At 39.4% G+C, this 21,767-nt stretch overlaps 1 protein-coding gene across 3 annotated transcripts in view; it reads right to left on the reverse strand.

The window, feature by feature from the left end:
• Nucleotides 1–1,382: 1,382 nt before the first annotated feature.
• LOC117303696 (RUN and FYVE domain-containing protein 2-like) overlaps nucleotides 1,383–21,767 on the reverse strand; it is a 48,802-nt gene continuing 28,417 nt past the window's right edge. For 2 of the 3 annotated variants that reach the window (XM_033787963.1, XM_033787964.1), the window contains exons 7-14: nucleotides 18,664–18,765; nucleotides 17,410–17,526; nucleotides 15,477–15,644; nucleotides 15,053–15,150; nucleotides 12,941–13,027; nucleotides 9,656–9,880; nucleotides 4,712–4,838; nucleotides 1,383–4,441 (exon numbers count right to left, since the gene is read on the reverse strand). In XM_033787963.1, coding sequence (XP_033643854.1) covers nucleotides 4,304–4,441; nucleotides 4,712–4,838; nucleotides 9,656–9,880; nucleotides 12,941–13,027; nucleotides 15,053–15,150; nucleotides 15,477–15,644; nucleotides 17,410–17,526; nucleotides 18,664–18,765 — 1,062 coding nt within the window. In that variant the 3' untranslated portion in view covers nucleotides 1,383–4,303. The remainder of the gene's footprint in view (nucleotides 4,442–4,711; nucleotides 4,839–9,655; nucleotides 9,881–12,940; nucleotides 13,028–15,052; nucleotides 15,151–15,476; nucleotides 15,645–17,409; nucleotides 17,527–18,663; nucleotides 18,766–21,767) is intronic. The other variant, XM_033787966.1, reaches the window with a different exon arrangement.

Raw genomic sequence — 21,767 nt, forward strand, 5'->3', positions numbered from 1 at the left:
GCATAATTAATTATTGGATGGTAACTACTGAAAATGTCGAGAACCAAAGAAAAAGCTATTTCAGGAAAACAACATCGTCCCGAGGTAATTATCATCTTGTGTTTATAATGACATCATCCAGCAGTAAATAATCTCAAGTTCTCATCAAGTTGGATGGTACATCTTGGTTTTTACTTTGATGGAATTTAAGGAGTGTTGACAATAACACTATTTTAATTTATATGTGAAAGAGACCACCACATTCAATCCACAGTAACCATGGGAACAGTAACTGGACTCTCCTAAAACCAACGTATAATCAAATAAAAATTGAATTTCTCAATTAATTGCAACCTTAATTTAGAACTAGCTGACAAATCTTTAATACAAAAAACCAAATGACAGTCATGTGCAGAAGAGATCCAAAGACACCAGAAATCAATCATTTGAGGTACTCACTGATGGGAAGGGGCACTTGTTTCAACTGTCTCTCACAATGCTCTGACACTGTCTTGTCCCTTTCCATTTTTAGCCGTACATCTAGATGCGTTCCATATTGACCTATTATTAAACACACCTTTGGTAATTTGTCAAAGACCAGTGTTTTCACTTGGTGTATCCCATCATGTGAATGAAATAATGAACCTGTGAAAATGTGGGCCCAATTGGTCTTTCGAAGTTGCAAGAGAATAATGAAAGAAAAACACCTTTGTTGCACTTTGTTTGCTTTCAGATGCCAAATAAAAGGCTTCAGGCCTGAAGTCTTTTAATATTTGAGTGAGAACATACCTCTTTCTCAAAACTAAGTTACTTCAGAGGCTCCAATTGTAGTAACATTGTTTCTTACAATGTGTTATACTATCAACAGCTCTCAATTGCTTGTTACCAAGTAAGTTTTATACAAACCATTTTTTAATTACCAATAGTGTCACCTAAGCATCAACAATTGGTTTTAATTTTGATCAACCAAGTCGATTCTTATCAACAGGTTTGATACAAAACTTTTCCATGAAGTAGCCCAAGGAGTTAGATAATACTAATGTGTAGGTATTAAACTACTAATCTATAACCATTAACTACAAATACTGTTGGAAATAAATATCGCAATTACAAGGTTTTGTGACTCTTACCAAAATAACACAGTAATAGAACACCAGTGTTACTCATAGGCTACAACACTACAATCACTACTGCCTACATTCACATTCACTTTTATTACTTACAAATTATTTAATAAAATTAAAATCTCTGATTTTCATCTTTTTATACATTTTGTACACAGGTTATCAGAAGCGTAGTTTGATGCTGTACATGTTCGTGCATTTGGTTAAAATATTAAAATAAACACACCCTGGAGTACACAGTAACAGTAAATTTCTTGTTTTTACTTCATATTTAATTTATTGTTTTCTCTTTATTGTGTTATTTTCTCTGGGATTGTGATGTTTGTTGTGAGTTTTTTTTTCTTTTTTTTTTACTTGCTTTTTGCTTTTTGGTACCATTATACATGTTTACTATATATACACCTCATTCAACAGTCACCCATTAGTAAATGACTAATCATGGCATATTAACCACTTGCATATTGTTGTAGTATATTGGCAAGTCATCACCTTGGACATTGGACAGTACAACATGTTTACAAAATACTTATACATGTACATGTATTACCAACTGCAGAATTTAAGAACGAAACACATCCATTTTTGAAGTCTTCTGGAGTCCAAAAATCAAGCAAATAACAACAAAATTTCATGATCTGTTCTAGTTTCAAAATTTAAGATGGCAAGTCCCTTTCAGGAATATTGAATAATGAAAGGTTTATCAAAAAAGTAAACAATCAGCGATTCAACCTTGATTGTGATAAAGTCTAGCTCTGAGAATAGACCTAAATGCTAATAGTGGCAACTTATACGTGGCTGTAGGTTTGAAGTGTTTATTGGAACATCTCGTGTACAAGAGCACAACAATCATACATGTAGGTTGGTTTGAATGGCCCACCCTCCCAGGATATTTTTTTCAATAGGAACAATGGGTCCTCACTAGTTGGTTCTTTGTTTTCATGGGTCCTCACTAGTCATTTGAGTACAAAACCAATATAATAGGATTGCTTCAATACAGATCAGGTGCCAATTTCATAGAGCTGCTTAAGCAAAAAAAATTGCTTAAGCACGAAAACAGCTTGCTTATTCTACACATGGTACTGGCAAATGCTTGTGCCTGGTATTTAGCTGTTGTTAACTTACCATAAGAATTGAGTGAATGTTTGGCCGGTAAACTGATTTTACTAAGCAAGGCTTTTATTGCCTAAGCAAAATTTTATGCTTAAGCAGCTCTATGAAATTGGGCCCTGGAACAGGTGTCCTCTAACGTAATGGTCAAACACAACTGGGTTCATTCCAATATTTGAACAAGTTAAGAAAAAACACTGATGTAGTAGTTATCTCTATGTTATGAATTAACAATCGCTGTTTCAATGATGAATATAAAGTGCTCAAGTTTGACAAATACAAGATCTGCAAAGAGATACTCAATATTTATCTGTTGTTCGTTTTGGTGTCTGTTTTGTAAAAATAAGTGTATCCATGATAGTGACTGTGCACACAAAATAACACCCTGATGAAATCAAATACTGGCAGCAAATGAACAATGATTAAATTCTGACAAACAAAACCACTACTGATCATCAAGGTAGGCACAAAATAACATCCTTATTGTCTATTTGTTTTATTAAATTTCCAAAGGCAAATGTGGCATTAATGGAAGCAAATTACAATTGGTAGCATTATCTACATGATAAGTCTGATACAGTACACTGTGGATATTTGCGTGTGCATTTACTAACCACATACAACAAACTGGAATGTGACACTATGTTTCCACATATACACATTACAGGTTACATTATATATACAATTCCATTCAGCGCATCACAATGGATTAGTCACAGTACACACGACATAAATAATGATTTATTTCATTAAGTAATCTCCAACAATCATTCATTACTTAATGCAGATGCATATCGTCTGGGCTAAGACTCATCCAATCGACTCTAACTTTCCCACACAAATCTTACTTGTAAAGCAACTGTACAAGAGATATATTCAGATGGAAATGTTCTGCAGCACTAGCAGTTAAGAAAATTTGCTTTGGTAGAGAATCATAGAATACTCAACATCAGAGTTGAACAATGGACCCATTGCGGGAAAGCTCTATTCAAGAATATCAGAGTTTTGCCACCAAAAACATGGAAAGTATACATCCTTTTCACCAAGTGGTTATATGTGTACATTGAACTACATGTACTTGCGTCATGTGTACAAAACCCATGTAACCCAAATCACAGCGTGCAACAATTGTTTTGTTATACCTTGGTAACATGGTTATTCCTCTTTTCTTCTCAAAGTTCTGTAGTCATCTTCAAACATTAATTACGACGAGTATGCAAAGTTTAATAGCAGACGAGCAGTCATACAAGAAACCATTCTTCACTGTTCCCTCGAATCTAGTTTCGTACTAAGCGCTGGAAATTGAACAACGCTGGGAAAGATCAAGGTGATGTACACCGGTTAACATCACTCATGTTACCCGCTGGCTGTGCAGCCGTGGTACATGCGCACTTGTTGCACGGCACGTGGTTGATTCTCGACCAATCAAACTTCACAGTTTGCTACCGAGGTATAACAAGTACACATGGTGCACCTCAGTAGGCAGGCTGCTTACATGTAACAACGACCTTTTGACCTGTGTGTGATGGCACCCTACTCCATTGATCCAGTGATGTCTATAGGGCACCAATTCCAGGCTAGGCTTGAATATTGTTAATCTCAGAACTGCATAGACTGACCAACTTTCCTAGCATCAGACCTGGTGTGGATTTCACAAAGAGTTAAGACTACATGTAGTCTTATCTTGAGTTAGGAGGAGTTACTAGTCCTAACCTAGGACTAGCCTTAAGTTGTTCCTATCTCCTATACTAGGACTTGTGCTAAGTTACGACTTGTCCTAACTCTTTGTGAAATCCACCCCAGTGCTGATCTCACTCACAAAGAGCTAAGATTGCTCTTAACTGCTAAGTGATGTGAGGTTACAAAAGACTATTGTCTCTTCGTCTTTCGACTCAATCATCCACTCTTAAAACGTTTGGCTATCTCACAGACAATCTCATCTTAAGAATCTTAGTGCTTTGTGAAATACAGCCCTGGCATATCATATTCATCATAGTCTTAATGAGAAGTTTTCAACTTAATCCTCGTCGAATAACATTGCAATGTTGTGTCAACAAACTACATCATGAGCACCGTCATAGCGAAACAATACCTTATGATACCGAGTATCGTTGAAGGAGTTGTGTATGGCACCGGTCACAGCAGCGTACCGGTTTGGCAAAGGCCGGTAGCGGCATGACGCTCTCTGAGCAGGCATTACAGAAGATTCCTCCACAGTTACGACAATGATGCTGAGGAACAAGAACACAAAATGTAATAATCATTCACATCGTACATCAGAAAATAATGCATGTCGCAAAAAACAGGTGATGGCAAAGCGTTTCGACCCTAGCAGAGGCTTTCTTGAAAGCATATTATAAACACCCCATAGAGTTTATGCACTCCTGATTGGTCAAAGACTGGTCATGTGGGGGTGTACAAGAAGCGATATTGCTATTATCTATAAAAAAAAAGAAGAAGCTGGTCACAGCAAACGTTACTCCTGTTCCATTCCAACTCACCTTTCTTCTTGCAACTGAAAAGACTTTCTCACATTGCATACAGTGAGTAATTTCCTTATCGTCTGCCCATACCCTCTTGTCCAAAGATTGCACAACTTCTTGCATGTTATCCATTTTCAATCTTGACCTGAGAAATAAACAAAATATCAAACAGCTTCTTGTTAAAGTGTTTTAGGAGATTACACTTATATAAAAACCTCAAGATTCAACAAAAACATAGAGTTGTACTTCTGATGTTTGTGTGATGACAAAGTATATTCATGACTTCACAAATCCACAAAGCTGAATACAGACACCAGTCTTTTGACCAAGTTTATTCACCCTATCATCTGTTTCTGAAAGGCTGCAATTCAAAGGCTGCAATTCAAAAGGTTAGGTTGATGGAAACTGTCAACATATTTTTGTTAAATGGTTTTTCCTAAGTACTTTTTATTGGTAATTGAAAGCATTTTGTTATCTGAATATACAATGTTAGAAGCAAGGCAATCCATGTAGTACAGTTTAGTTTGTCCCTAACTTAGTAGGATTTAAAACTTTGCATGGTAGAAGTACAATATAGAAAGGTTTGTGGTAACACCATGTAATGACTATCTCTAATGAGATGGGGTGGTTCTGAAAAGAACTGTTGGTTTCAGAGCATACTGATCGAAACGTTGAGTTGAAACCAACGGTTCTTTTCAGAACCACCCCAACTCATTAGAGTTAGTCATTACATGGGGAGTAATGGATCAGCGTTCTTGCCGCACCCCCCGTGAGTACCCAGGTTCGCCTGGGGAAACTGATGATCCAACCAGCTTGCCAAATCCTGCACCGGATCCTGGCCATGATCTCGAACACCAAGAAGCAGGCAATGTCTTTCTAGATATTGGCCCTGCTATCCGAATCCTTCAGCTCAACATCGAAGGCATCTCCGCTGCAAAGCGTGAAATTCTAGCTACCACCTGCTCCACAGAAAAAGTTGACGTTATCTGCCTCCAAGAAGTACACGTTGGCGCTAATGACCCAAGAAGCAGACTCAAGATCGCACACTACGACCTTGTGGCATTCACAGGTCATAAGCAGTATGGAAGAGCTACATATGTCCGATCTGACATAGCCGACACTGAACTTCTTGAATCAGCTGAAGTCTTCGATACCATCCGTGTGGGCAGCTACAAAATCATCAACGTCTACAAACCACCTTCCATCGACTGGACTGACACTGCTTTGCCTGCTCATCAACACCCAGCTATATATGTGGGAGACTTCAACAGCCACCACGCAGTCTGGGGTTATGAAAACGCGAATAGCAATGGAGAATGGTTGATGGAGTGGTCATCTCAACTGAACTTGAGCCTGGTCATCGACCTGAAACAAAAACGCTCCTTCCACTCTGCACGCTGGAATCGTGACTATTCACCTGACCTGTGCTGGGTCACCTCACAGAATGACCAACCACTACAAACAGCTGTACAGGTACTGGATGACTTACCCAGGAGTCAACATAGGCCCATTGTGACCCACGTTGGGATACGAATCCCACTAACCAGATCTCTACAAAAACCACGCTGGAACTTCCGTAAGGCAAACTGGACAAAATTCTCCGAGCAGCTTGAAAAGAGCATTGTCTGCATCCCCATCAAAGGGACCTCAGTGACTGAAGCATACACTAGATTCACCAAAGCAATCTTCAAAGCAGCCAAGGCTAACATCCCGCGAGGCTTCCGGCCTACCTACATTCCTTGCCTAGACTCTGAATGCCAACAACTTCTCGAAGAGTTCACTAGCTCAGGCGATCCAGACACTGCCGACCACCTCATTGAGTGCCTTGACAATGCCCTCCAATTAAGATGGGAGCAAACCACCAGCAACTTGAACTTCACACACTCAAGCCGGAAGAGCTGGAACCTCATCCGCCAACTCGGCTCTAACCAACAACCGTCCAACTCAACCAGACCATCAGTCAAACCAAATGCAGTAGCTAGCCACCTCATCAAAGTGGGGAAAGCTCCGATTGACAAACAGACTAAACATGAGACCACACAAGAATGGCGCTCCTTCAAAAAGTCAAGACCAGAAGCTGAAACCGCAACTGCAACTCCAATCACCTAAGAAGAAGTAAATACAGCTTTGAAAGACCTGAAATGTGGTAAAGCCCCAGGGTATGACAACATCCACCCCGAATTCCTGAAACATCTGGGACCTGCAGCAAGAAACTGGCTAGCCGCCTTCCTTTCACGAGTTGTCTCGGTGAATAGTCTTCCTAAAACTTGGAGAACTGCTAAAACCATCGCCATCCCAAAACCTGGGAAAGACCCCAAACTGGCTTCCAGCTATCGCCCGATCTCCCTCCTCTCAATGTGCTACAAACTGTTAGAGCGGATCATCCTCCATCGCATCAAGCCAATCACAGAGGAAGTACTTCAAATCGAACAAGCAGGTTTCCGCTCTGGCAGAAGTACTCAAGATCAAGTTCTCGCACTCACCGCCTACATCGAAAACGGATACCAGCAAGGCCTAAAGACTGGCGCCGTCTTCCTGGATCTGACTGCTGCATATGACACTGTGTGGCACAAAGGTCTGCTAGTCAAAATCTCCAAAGTACTACCACGCTGGGCCGTTGACATAGTTGAACTGCTGTTGCAACAACGACGGTTTCGTGTCCATATGGGAGACACTTGTAGCTCATGGAGAATGCAGAAGAACGGCTTGCCACAAGGATCAGTACTGGCACCCACCCTGTTCAACCTGTACACAAGTGACCTCCCAGCCACTATGTGCCGAAAGTTCATCTATGCTGATGATATCTGCCTCGCCCACCAAGCAAGAACGTTTGAAGACCTCGGCACCACTATCAATGATGACATAGCAAAGATCAGTGAATACTGTAAACGCTGGCGACTTCAGCCCAGTGTGGCTAAAACAGTATCCAGTGTCTTTCACCTGCACAATGCAAAAAGCCAACAAGAGCTAGACATCTTTCTCAACGGAAAACGTTTGAGCCACGCCCCCAAACCGACTTACCTTGGCGTCACCCTGGACCGTACACTCACCTTCAAACCTCACCTCCAGAAAGTAGCTGCCAAAATCCAGACCAGAAACAACTTGATCCACATGCTCGGGGGTACAACCTGGGGAGCTAAGACAAGGACACTCCGCTCATCTGCTATAGCCCTCTGCTACTCAGTGGCTGAGTACTGTGCTCCAGTCTGGAGGAATTCTGTCCACACCGGCCTTGTCGACGTCCAACTCAACAACACCATGAGAACCATCACTGGCGCCGTTCGCAGTACAAAGACAGACTGGCTCCCAGTCCTGAGCAACATTGCCCCTCCAGACATCCGAAGAGAGGTAGCCACATCTAGGCTGGTCTGTAAGATCCGATCCAACCCTGAGCTCCCTCTCCTCAGAGACCTTGACTTCCACCCTAGGCCTAGACTTAAGTCGAGAAACCCAATCTGGTCCAATGTCCCGGACAGTGCAGCGACAGCAGAAGACCTATGGCGAACACGGTGGCGAGACCACACCAACGTCCCCCACAAGTTCCTGGTCGCTGACCCCACCATGCAACTTCCGGGAATGGACCTCCCGCGAGGCCATTGGTGCGTCTTAAACCGGTTTCGTACAGACGCAGGGCCGTGCCGCAGCAGCCTACACAAGTGGGGCTACCTTGCATCTCCGCTTTGTGATTGTGGAGAACCACAGACGATGCGCCACATGATAGATGACTGCCCACTCTCTCACCTTGATGGTGGCATTAAAGCCCTTCACCTGGCTGAGGACCCAGCCGTAAACTGGATTATGGACTTCAAAACGAGATCTACATAGCATACGACATCATCATTACATACATGGTGTTACCACAAACCTTTCCATATTGTCCATGACTAATGTAGATAGTAAAGCACTACATTATCAGTGCTATGTGAATGCCTCCGGTTGGAATCAAACCAGTAACCTTCCAAGTTACACTATGTATAATTTGACCATGGCTTGATTATCACACCCTTGTCATAATTACAGAAGCAGCACAAATCTTGCATAGCAGAAGATGTTAAACCATGTTCATACTACATGCAAAAAGCAAATGCGAAGAAACGTCACGGCTCGAATTTGGGGTAAAATACCACAAGACAAAAAGCTTGTAGCTCAAAATGTGTACAGGACCAGTACTTATTTGACAAAACCGGAGTCTTCATGAGAAGGCTTTCGCTATTTGAACCAAAACTAAGAGAAGTGTTCTCTCATTTGGCTTAGGGGTTAGTTTAATTTGATACTCAAAAAGAATTGTAAAACAAAACTCAACATTAACACTTTCTGTTAAAGATGTTAAACAGTGTGGTCTTATTATTCAACTGAAAAACACAAGACTCTCACACTTTTCTGGTCATGAATCTAATTGCTTGCCTGGGCCGGCAATCCAGTGCCAAATTCAAGGACTGAATTTTGTGATGCCAACAATCTGGTACGCGTTTTTTTTCCAGTTGACACAAAGAAATTCACTTCGCTTTTGCAATTCGTGTATTGTATAAAACAGGCTTAGCTTAAACTTGCACTGTTGAGTTCAATGTTTACACCAATTAAAGACTCTGGACACTATTGGTAATTGTCAAAGACCAGTCTTCTCACTTGGTGGATCTCAATATATATATAAAATAGAAAACCTTTGAAAATTTGAACTCAATCGGTTGTCGAAGTTGCGAGATTAATAATGGAAGAAAAAACACCCTTGTCACATTAATTTGTCCGTTTCAGATTTCGAATTCTGAGGTCTCAAAATCAAATTGTTGAAAATTACTTCTTTCTTGAAAACTACGTTACTTCAGAGAGAGCCGTTTCTCACAATGTTTGTACTATCCACAGCTCTCCATTGCTTGTTACCAAGTAAGGTTTTATGTTAAAAATTATTTTGAGTAATTACCAATAGTGTCCCCTGCCTTTAATCTAAATTTACTACTAACTTACTCGCTAAGTTTATCTCCCATCTCAGAAAGCGCTTGTTCTTGTCCTATGCATTCGTCTCTAAGCCTCTCATGTTTGTCAGTGAGTGCTGTTAACTCTCCCTGAAGTTTCTTAGCGTCAAGCATCTCTGCCTTGAGCTGATTGATCAATTCAGTCTCCTTAGCAAGATCTTTCTGGAGAGATGAACGCCATTCACGCTCTATCTTTAGGTCTGTTTCAATTGCCGCACTAGATAAACAAAACAAGAAATATCAACATAGTTAGTATGTGGACAAGATTTCTAAGGCTCAAATTGTCTTACAACCGTTTCAGACAGTCGCACCGAACCAAATAGATTAGGAGCGACTCTAGGGCAACCCAAATAAATTAAGGTTTCAGACAGGTGAACTTAACATAACATTTGTCTGGATCGCCTTTAGATAGTGATTATTCTCGCTTTTTGGTTATCTGCAGGCTTGTTCTCTGTTTAGTCATATTTGTATTGCCTATTCTTTGTATGTTCTGTTTGCCTGGAAATAAATAAATAAATAAATAAATTTACATTAGGTTTGTCTCATGACAAGATCGACGTCTGAAACCAAGGCGCTCCAGTCAATCATTCGACTTCTAGCGATCATTCGGATTTCAGATGTCACGTCCTTAAAGACACTGGACACTATTGGTAATTGTCAAAGACTAGTCTTCACAGTTGGTGTATCTCAACATATGCATAAAATAACAAACCTGTGAAAATTTGAGCTCAATCGGTCATCGAACTTGCGAGATAATAATGAACGAAAAAAACACCCTTGTCACAAAAAATTGTGTGCGTTCAGATGGTTGATTTCGAGACCTCAAGTTCTAAACTTGAGGTCTCGAAATCAAATTCGTGGAAAATTACTTCTTTCTCAAAAACTATGGCGCTTCAGAGGGAGCCGTTTCTCACAATGTTTTATACCATCACCCTCTCCCCATTACTCGTCACCATTACTAGACAGGTTTTATGCTAATAATTATTTTGAGTAATTACCAATAGTGTCCACTGCCTTTAATTCATCATTCGGCTTTCATTCAGCTTTCAGATGTCACGTCCTTAATTCAGAATTTGGTTCAGCGTGACTCTGGAGCGCCTGTCTGAACTGGTTGTTATTCACCAAGTATGGTATACATATTGTTATTGGATTGGCCAGAGACATTAGTGCTGTACTCCAACATTGTTGGATGGGGCGTTAGTATGTATATGTTTCATAAGGTCACCCTTACATTAATGGAAACCTAGGAAAAGGTCCAAAATATATAAATGCGTGTAACATTTCATATTTTTTACAAACTACAAAAATCATATTTGACACCAAGCTGTGCCTGGACAACCAGGATTATCACGACTGTGATACGCCCGTTGTTTGTGTGTGCCTGGTTGGTCAGCCAGCTGGCTGGCCCTGCCTGTTGGTATATGATATGGCTTTTACATTGCAGATAAAAAAGTGAAAACACTGTAAGCGAGGAATAGTTTTACAGGCTTTGACCTGGGCCCAACTTCATAGAGCTGCTTAGCACAAAAAGTAGCTAGGCGCAAAATAATTATGCTTACCAGTATAAGGTTACCAACCAAAATATCATCTCACATGTACTATCTGTGGCTGGTATCCTGTTTAGTTTTGCTAAGCAGAATTTTTAAATTGTATTTTCTGCTTTAACAAGCTCAATGAAATTGGCCGCTAACATAAAATGCTCAATCTGATTAACTGCCAAGTCATAAGATTCAAGTATCATGATCATGAAAGAAGATTTTTTCTAAAGGCTAAATAATGGTATCGACATCAACATTTGACAAATTAATCATGATCTGTATGAAGGACTGCCATTGGCAAATTATTTAGCTTCAATCAAATATTCATTTGATGCAAGGAAAAACTCTTCACACACTAATTTGTTCATCCATACAACATATAATTGCCATCAAAAATTACCATTAGCAGTTATTGTTCCCTAGGGACTCATCACTTCTGAATCAACATTTTCTGTTATTCAATGATTAATAGTAATGAAAAGGACAATAATTGTACATAAATAATGAGCCTTGGGTATCTTTTGAAATTTTAACCACGATTCTAGTCATTAACTAATTTCTGAGTTGTTTGTTGATTTTGCTAGTATGTTGCATGATTCACGCAGTGGGCTTATCACTCAAGGTGTTTCCCCTTTTCATTGTAAAACTCAATTTCATTTATCAGGTTTTGTTATTAATATTTTTCAATAGTTTATGTACACAGCATGAATACTATTATTTTCTAATTGTGAAATATATAAATATCTTTGTTACTTTTATAAATATGTATGGTCTAAATTAATTTACTTACCTACTATATGAACTGTGTTAGGAATTATTTGAATGTAATATTTTTTACTCTTTGTAACTTCGTTTTATATGGCCTAGACTATGAACAAAGTTTTGGTTTGTATCTATTTCATAATTACTACGGGATTATTATTTTGAGAAACAGATTATTAATATCTGACCCCAAAAAAGAGATACTACATGTAAGTGCCAAGTAGTGGCTCAGATTGCACGACAGAGCATCTATTGGACTTGAAAGCTTATGAGTCCCTCACCCCATGCCTTAAAATTGTTGAAGAATATCTGCCTACTCAAACACTGAAATCTGGCTTTGCATTTCACATCTCACATTTCACCCAGCTTCACTTTGGTAAAATAAGTGATTGTGGAGTAATCGTTTTAATACAAATTATACTAATTGTAATACTGCTCCTAAAAAGGGACATTTATGTGCCAAGCATCATCATCATTTAGCGTTCCATGCACAACGTCACGCCAGAGGTGTTTATCCATCATCATGTTTGGAAGGTCCACAATGTCAGACAATGTCGTATCTCTACTGATCACTACAATGTCGTATCTCTACCGATCACTACAATGTATGTTGAGTGGTCTAGGTCCTCTATTACATGTAGAGCCAATCAGTGTCTCTGATTGCAGACCATCTAGGAACCAAAAGCTTCCGGGGCCCTCAAGAGGGCCGGAACCTGATGCCAATATGGCTTCGCCCATGCTAATTGTCTTTGATAAACTCAGCACCCCTTTGCCAACAAATATTTTCGCAGGGTTGATTGGTGAGAGAACCTGACTTCATAAGTTAAGGCAACATTAAAAATAACCACTGAAAAATCACTTCTGAAAACAAAACTACACAATGGTTCACCATTGGTTACAGACATGAAACAGCGACATGGGGTTCTAGGGACACAGGATCCTGCATGTGGTGGCACACAAATGTATCAATGTCTTACCGCTTGGCATCCCTCTCCGCTATTTGCTGTCCCAATTTGCGTGAGGTTTCCTCAGCTGCCTGTTTGTCTTTCTCCGCCTTCTTCAATCTGTGAGCATGCAGATCACGTGATCATAAAAGTGCGCCACCAGGGAGTGAGCCACACATCAATTGCCACACAAGCACAGGGGCAGGACATTATGCAGGTATGAACAAAAAAATCAAGAGGAAACAAAAACGTGAGTTTCTGAAAAATATGGGAATGTTTCACAGCAGGCAAGGAGAGCAAGGCATGTCAAGATTGATATGTAGAAGCATTCTTAAAAATAATATTTTGAAGAATAACTTGAAGAATAGATGACATTAACTGAGAACACTTGATACAAAACAGGATTATACTTTTAAAGGCGCTGGACACTATCGGTATTTACTCAAAACAATTGTTAACATAAACATTTACTTGGTAACAAGCAATTTAGAGCTGTTGATGGGACTCAACATTGTGAGAAAAAGCTCCCTCTGAATTAACGTCATTTTCAGAAAAGGGTAATTTCTCAATCAAATATTAAAAGACTTCAGGCCTGAAGCCTTTTATTTATAAGGCATCTGAAAGCACACAAATTTGTGAAACAAGTGTATATTTTTCTTTCAGTATTCTCTTGCAACTTAAATGACCAATTGAGTCCAAATTTACACAGACTTGTTATTTATTTACACCAAGTGAGAATACTGGTCTTTGACAGTTACCAAAGGTGTCCAGTGCCTTTAAAGGCAGTGGACACTATTGGTAATTACTCAAAATAATTATTGGCATAAAACCTTTCTTGGTGACAAGTAATGGGAGAGGTTGGTGGTATAAAACATTGTGAGAAACAGCTCCCTCTGAAGTGCCATAGTTTTGGAGAAAGAAGTAATTTTCCACGAATTTGATTTCGAGACCTCAAGTTTAGAACTTGAGGTCTCGAAATCAAGCATCTGAACGCACACAACTTCGTGTGACAAGGGTGTTTTCTTATTTCATTATTATTTTGACAAAATAGGGACACCGCCAATAAAGGGCTAGTTAGCTCAGTTGGTAGAGCGCCGGCACGTTAATCCGGAGGTCGTTGGTTCGAATCCCACTCTAGTCAATTCTTTGTTCAACCCCAAAAATCTTTATTATCTCCTAACTTTGATGACCGATTGAGCTCAAATTTTCACAGGTTTGTTATTTTATGCATATGTTGAGATACACCAACTGTGAAGGCTAGTCTTTGACAATTACCAATAGTGTCCAGTGCCTTTAAAGCCTTCAAACTGATATTATCCATTTTTGCTCATTCTAACATTCAAACATTATTAATATATACATCAGGAATTAAATATTTTCTAAACAACGTCCTTAATCGTATGTACCAGCTTGACATTTCAGATTTATTTATACTGACAAATATTATGAAAAGTTGTACATTTATGGACAGTATGTAACTCTTGTAGGAAATGAAGTCAAGATGAACAATAGCATGCGGTCAAAATAAAATCACAATACAAATACTAACAACACAATATTGAATGAACATACATCGAAAGTACAGAAGTGATTTTACTGAATATATAAGGACAGAACAAACAAATATCTACACAGTGACTGCGCTGAAACTCCTGAGTGAATATGTCCACGCAGGAAAAATAATCCCAGTATAGACCTTATGCATTGACGTCATCCAGCGGCCATCTTAGTGGACAAACGGTGACGAAACAATCGAAACGCACAGATTTGTACGCGCGGCGCACAGGATTGGCCAATGAACAACCTCCTTTTGACCTCTAGGTGAGGGCGCCCTACTAAAATGACGTCATGTGCGTAAGGTCTATGAATACACAATCTGAGAAGTGTTACCACGGTAACGCTTCTTATTTTTCAGGACAAACCTTTTTTTTAGGACAAATAGTGATATATTTTCCATAACCGCAGTACTTTGAAGTGAAATGTTTCTCAAAATGCATTACACTATATGCTCTACTTTCTTGCCACTAATTTAGAGTCATGTACAGACCCTTTAAGTGTACAGAACAAAGAAATGTCCATACAGTGACTACAACACAGAGCTGTGTGGACGTACCGGTACTGAGTTAGGCATCTGAATTTACTAACCTTTCTTCCATCTGGACCATTGCAGCAGTCATTTGTTCATTCTTCTCTTCCAGTTTCCCAACAAGCTCCGACTTGTATTGAAGTGAACTGTTGCTTGACTTGGGTAGAACAGGATATAAAAAACTCATTACAAATTATATTAATTTTGGTTTTTACCCATACACCGTTGTGTCTTAGCACTGTATACTCAGTACTTTCCCAAGTTCTGTGAAACAAAATCACAGGCATATTACTCAGGTGGGATTCGAACCACCAACCCATACTCATGCAATTCTAGAGAAGTGTCTTACCAACTAGGCTCCGATATTGCCTGGTAGCTAGAGGCAGGATGAGTCCTATGTTTTAGCAGTGGGTACCGCAACGATAATAGATGGTAAATTGGGGATCTTTTTCTAGCAATCTCATTACCTACTAGTTTCCTTACCTGTAGTCTATTATACAAGTCAATATTAATGGTTTTGATATCTTCTAGTTGTTTGCGTAGTGAGATGACTGTATCTTGTTTCTCATGGATGTCTTTCTCTAGTAATCTCATCGCCATCTCCATCTCTTCCTTTAGACTCACTTGAAGCTTCAACTCCTGCTCTGCATCCTGATTGATTAAAAGAAAATTGCATTTATTAAAGCAAAATCCAAGTGAGTGGCTAGCGTTGTGGCTTTGTCTTGATCACCACATCTTTATGCATTGAATACTGAATTAATGGCCACCCGTACCCTCACCCAACTTTGGTGTACATGTACACCAACCTGTTTGGTTGCAGTTTTGGTGCATCGTTCCCTGCACCAAAAGAGTACCAAAAACAAACCCTACACAAAATTAATATTCTTTATCCCCAATGTAAATTAAACATCTATTATATCCTTGGTACCCGCTGCCAAACAAAGGATTTGAACTGCCTCTAGCTACCGGGCAATCTTGGTAGTTTAGTTGGTAAGACACTGCTCTAGAATTGCAAGGGTCATGAGTTTGAGTCCCAGTCTTGACACCTGTGTCCTTAAGCAAGAAACTTAACCATTGCTTCGTCTTTCAGATGGGATGTAAAGCCGTTGGTCACATGTGTTGTGTAACCCATGTAAAAGAACCCAGTGCACTTAACGAAAAGAGAAGGGGTTTGCCCTGGTGTTCCTGGGTGTGGCTGCTGCATGCGCGGTAGCACCTTGTAAACCCTTAAAAGATGCTCTCACATTGTACATGTACCTTGATCTCAGAATTCATAACTTCAAAAACCAATCTTTCTGTATGATGTATATACTAAGCGCCTTGAGTTCATGTACCTTGTTTGGTAGATACGTGTTCTATAGAAGACTTCGATATTATGATGTAAACTGCTCATAAGAAGTTAGGAAACTTTTTTCTATCAAGTATATTTGTATTATTTATGACTCTCTTTGTATTAAGATAAATATCAATGCAAAGCTGAAGTGTTCCTCTTTAAAATGATACCACATTTGCAATGATGACATGTTGCTGGACTTGGCCACACGAGTGAGAAGGAGACAGAGTCACAAATCAAATGTGCCAAAATTAGCAATTTTGTGTTACTGTATCAACAACCAATTCGCACTGTAATTCAAGCGAGCAAGGCAACTTACTGATCCTAATCCACTTCATATTGAGACAAGAAGTTCAGTAACGAGTCTTGCAAATACCCAAACAAGTGTTTTTCAAGAGTTGGGGGGGGGGGTAATTGTGTGTGTTGTTCTCACTGGTACATATCTTGGTGTAAACCATGCATGGTTCTGAAGCTTGACCAGTTTGATTATTGATCATTACCTATTGACTGTTTAGTCAGATAACGGTGATTGTGGCACATTTGATGTGTGACTTTGGCCTCATTGTCATTCATGTAGCCGATTTCAGCAACATGTCATCATTGCAAATGTAGTATCATTTTAAAGAGGAACACCTCAGCTTTGCATTGATATATAACTTAGTACAGACAGAGTAATAGTTGATAAAAATATACTTGATTGAAAAAAGTTTCCTAACTTTTTGTGAGCAGTTTATATACTAAGCGCCTTGAGTTTATGTACCTTGTTTGGTAGATACGTGTCCTATAGAAGACTTCGATAATATGATGTATATACTAAGCGCCTTCAATTCAATTCAATTCAATTTTATTTGTCCCACCATGTAGGAAACTTGAGTTTATGTACCTTGTTTGGTAGATACGTGTCCTATAGAAGACTTCGATATTATGATGTATATACTAAGCGCCTTGGTAGATACGTGTCCTATAGAAGACTTCGATATTATGATGTATATACTAAGCGCCTTGGTAGATACGTGTCCTATTATTTAATATGTACGTATAGGTAGAGAGTAGAGTGTAAAGAGTATCCAATGATGCACTTACCGTTCTCATCTGGGACTCATGCAGTAGTTTATCTTTAGCATCACCATAAAGCTCATTCAAACCAATACGGGATGTATTATACGTCTCTCTCTCAATGTCCATGTCTGCTCGTACACTCTGTAATAACAATACCACAACGGAATCAACTTATACCCCACAAATCCCGCAGCAGCACTCTATTTCACAAGGCACTTCCATTCATTTTTGGTATAAACCAAAGCTAAAAACAGCCTAACGTTTCAACTCTAGCAGAGGCTTGTTATTTTCATCCTTCGAGAAGGTCTCTGCTAGGGTCGAAACTTCAGGCCATTCAATATTTATTTTGCATTTATAACATAGGCTCTTTTTCATCATCCATATACTCATACCACACTAACTCAAAAAAGTTTCAAACATGAAGGGCCTAAGCTGAGGAATTCCCTGGTTACCTCTTTGAAAAAAATACAGAGTTTATTCTTATTCAAGCGGAAACTAAAAACTCAATTAATGAGCAAATATTTATAAGCGGACTTTCTTTACTCCAACCTCGAGTTTACAATGATGAACTAGCTACATGTATGCCAATATCTAAGTTGTAATTTAGTTGTAATAGTGTTTTCATTTTGTTCTATTGTTGTTGTTTTGTTGTTGTATGAGTGGGGTCTCTACTCGACAAGCTGATGCTTCTTGGAGACCTCCATCCTCACACAATCTACTCGACAAGCTGATGCTTCTTGGAGACCTCCATCCTCACACAATCTACTCGACAAGCTGATGCTTCTTGGAGACCTCCATCCTCACACAATCTACTCGACAAGCTGATGCTTCTTGGAGACCTCCATCCTCACACAGGATCCTATTGTGCTTGTGTTTTTCTTTATTCATTATAATATGATACATCACTTTTCTTTGTGTATGGTAGAAATGAATAAATGAATGAATGAATGAATGTACAGCTCATTCTATTGTGGAGGGGGGGTAGTGGTGTTATTCGTTATAGACGTGGAATAAGCGAACACACCACACCGTGGTTTCGGAATACTCAAGTTTATTGAAACTGAAAATAGTGAGCGGTGCACAGACAACGACAAGGGAGGCGAGCGAATGACGCTATCCACGCTGTCAACCGTTGAGGGCGCTGGTCACCGCTACCGCTTGCCATCGCTAAACTCTGCTCAATATTATGACGCACCTGACTAGTCCTACACTATTTTCTTTTTTTATTAAACCAAAAGGTCTACAACAGATTTGATACAACAAGTCTATTTGGTTTACCTGCAGTTTGCGATTGACTTCTTTCTTCATTGAATCATTCTCCACTCTTAGTCTGTCATTTTCAGCTTGAATGGACAAGATGTTATTGTTGGCAACGGCAAGCTAAACAAACAAATTAAACAGAATTAAACAAATAGTTTGTGTCTTGCTTAAGGCCTATGTTCATTACCAAAAAGTAAGTAAAAAATTCAATCCATGACAGATTTAAAGGCACTGGACACTATTGGTAATTACTCAAAATAATTATTAGCATAAAACCTTACTTGGTAACAAGCAATGGAGAGCTGTTGATAGTATAAAACATTGTGAGAAACGGCTCCCTCTGAAGTATCGTAGTTTTTGAGAAAAAAGTAATTTTCCACGAATTTCATTTTTAGACCTCAGAATTAGATTTTGAGGTCTCCAAATCAAGCATCTGAAAGCACACAACTTTCGTGAGACAAGGGTGTTTTTCTTTCATTATTATCTCGCAACCTCGACGACCAATGAGCTAAAATTTTCACAGGTTTGTTATTTTATGCAGATGTTGAGATATATCCAGTGAGAAGACTGGTCTTTTACAATTACCAATAGTGTCGAGTGTCTTTCAGATGCTAGATGATATTATTTGCATCTTGCAATCTGGGAGATTTTGTACAACAATCAGGGACATATTAACATTACATTCACATAATAGGGACACAGTTTCCGTAATCAGCAAGATTGTCAAATGTGTTCATCAGAACATGGAAAGATTGGTTTATTTGCAGGGAATACTCCGCGTAACCAGGGAGAGATGGACGCTCTGTATTGAGTATGTATTTGTTCTTGGAACGTGTGCATGCTAAATATAGAGCTGCCACCAGGCATAAGAAAGTCTCCCATTCGGCAACATTTACAACAAACAAAATCAACAGTACATTTTGGAATTTGATAATCAGCCACCTTTTTTACAGAAGGAGTGTCTATTTGTCTATTTCAAACTCTGTTAAGAGATAACTACTTAAGGATATACATGTAATAAGGCAATATCAGAGTGGATTACAGAATCAAATGTCTTTCCCTAATTGATCATTCATGTCATTCAATATGAGCAAGGCACATGTGTGTAACATGATAAGCTGTGTCAAATACATTTTGTTCCAAGTTACATGTCATTCTTTTGCAATAATGCAGCATCGAGCAAAAGAAAAGTTTGGATAATTGGTTACATACATGCACATGTAAATGTACTGTACATGCACAAAGAAATTCTTGATTTTTTATTTTAGTACCATTGAAGTACAATGTACATGTACATGTAGTTATGCATGGGACAGACACAACATGTAAAGTATGTCTGCCTGGAGTTACAGAAATAATAATAATAATAATAATAAGACTTGTAATGCGCACATATCCACCCTGCTGGGTGTTCAAGGTGCAGTAAAACCAAAAACAAAACAAAAACAAAACACAACACAAAGATAAACAGACACAACAAAATTAGTCATTGAAAACCTGTGACATAAGATAAGTTTTGAGAAGAGACTTGAATTTTGCGGTACAAACACAAGATCGAAGATTAAGTGGTAGAGAGTTCCAGATACATGGCACGGCTGAAGAAAAAGACCTGTCACCCCATGAGTGTCAAGACTTGGGTTCAATGAGGAGAAGCATGGAACTTGATCGAAGATTCCTTGATGGAGTGTAAACTTGAAGCAGTTCAGAAATATAGTGGGGAGCCTTGCCATTTAGAGCTTTGTGGACAATGAGCATCAGCTTGAAGATGATTCGTTGAGAGATAGGGAGCCAGTGTAGTTGTTTCAGAATGGGGGTGATAGAACAGGATTTTCTAGACAGTGTCACAATGCGGGCAGCAGTATTTTGGAGCCGTTGAAGTCGGGAAATCTGGTTGTTAGGAAGACTGTAGAGAAGAGCATTGCCGTTGTCAAGACGAGAAGTAACAAATGCGTAAATGACCTTTTCAGTGGCACTTTTGTCCAAGTACTTGCAAATCTTACCTATATTCCTGATGTGATATGATGATAAACGAACAATATTGTTGAAGGTGTGGCTGAAGTGTCATCGATGAATCAAAAATAACCCCAAAGTTCTGAGCTTTCAGCGAGGGAGCTATCCGAGCATCACCGATGGAGATGTATGGCACTGAAACCTTAGTTAACTGTTGACGTGACCCAAATAAAAGGAACTCTGTCTTATCATCATTTAACTTCAGAAAGTTTTGTTGTGTCCAACGTCGAATCTCTTGGATGCATTTATCAAGTCTTGCAATAGATGCATTGGCGTTTTCTTGAGAAGATTTAAACGTGATGAATAGCTGAGTGTCGTCTGCGTACACATGATAATTCAGATTAAATTTGAGGATGATGTCACAAATCGGTAAAGTGTAAAGCGTAAACCACTGCGGGTCGAGTACCGACCCCTGTGGCACAGAGTAGTTCAAAACAACAGGGTCGGATATCGTAGTGCCAATACATACATGCTGAGTTCTATTGTGGAGATACGATTTGCACCATGCTAGGGCTGTGTCCTCTATGCCAAGGTGATTCTGGAGCCGAGAGAGAAGGATGTTATGATCAACAGTGTCAAAAGCAGCACTCAAGTCTAGCAGGACTAGTGCTGTAAGGTTACCATTGTCCATAGAAGAGAGAATATCGTTGCTCACACGGACTAGTGCAGCCTCAGTCCCATGGAAAGGCTTGTATGCTGACTGGAACACGTCGGACAGGTTGAAAGTATGAATGTGATCAGAAATACGTGATGACACTACTCGTTCGATGACTTTTCCAAGATATTTTAAGTTTGCAACCGGTCTGTAGTTTTTGAATATCTCCTTGTCCAGGTTTGGTTTCTTGATGAGCGGCTTGATGTAGGAAACTTTGGGGCTATCGGGGAAACAACCGGAACTGAGAGATTCGTTTACAAGCTTAGTGATGTAGGGTACAAATATATCAATGTTTTGCTTTATCATGGATGTTGATACTGGATCCAGCACACAGGATTTTGAAGGAGATTTCATAATAACCCTTTGAATCTCAGCAACAGTGGCAGGCTCAAACACAGATAGTCTACACTCTGGTTGAAGATGTGGCAATGTCTGCGGCACGTTGTAAGGGACTGAT

The sequence above is a fragment of the Asterias rubens genome, chromosome 20, assembly GCF_902459465.1.
Source record: "Asterias rubens chromosome 20, eAstRub1.3, whole genome shotgun sequence".
NCBI classification, from domain to species: Eukaryota; Metazoa; Echinodermata; class Asteroidea; order Forcipulatida; family Asteriidae; genus Asterias; species Asterias rubens.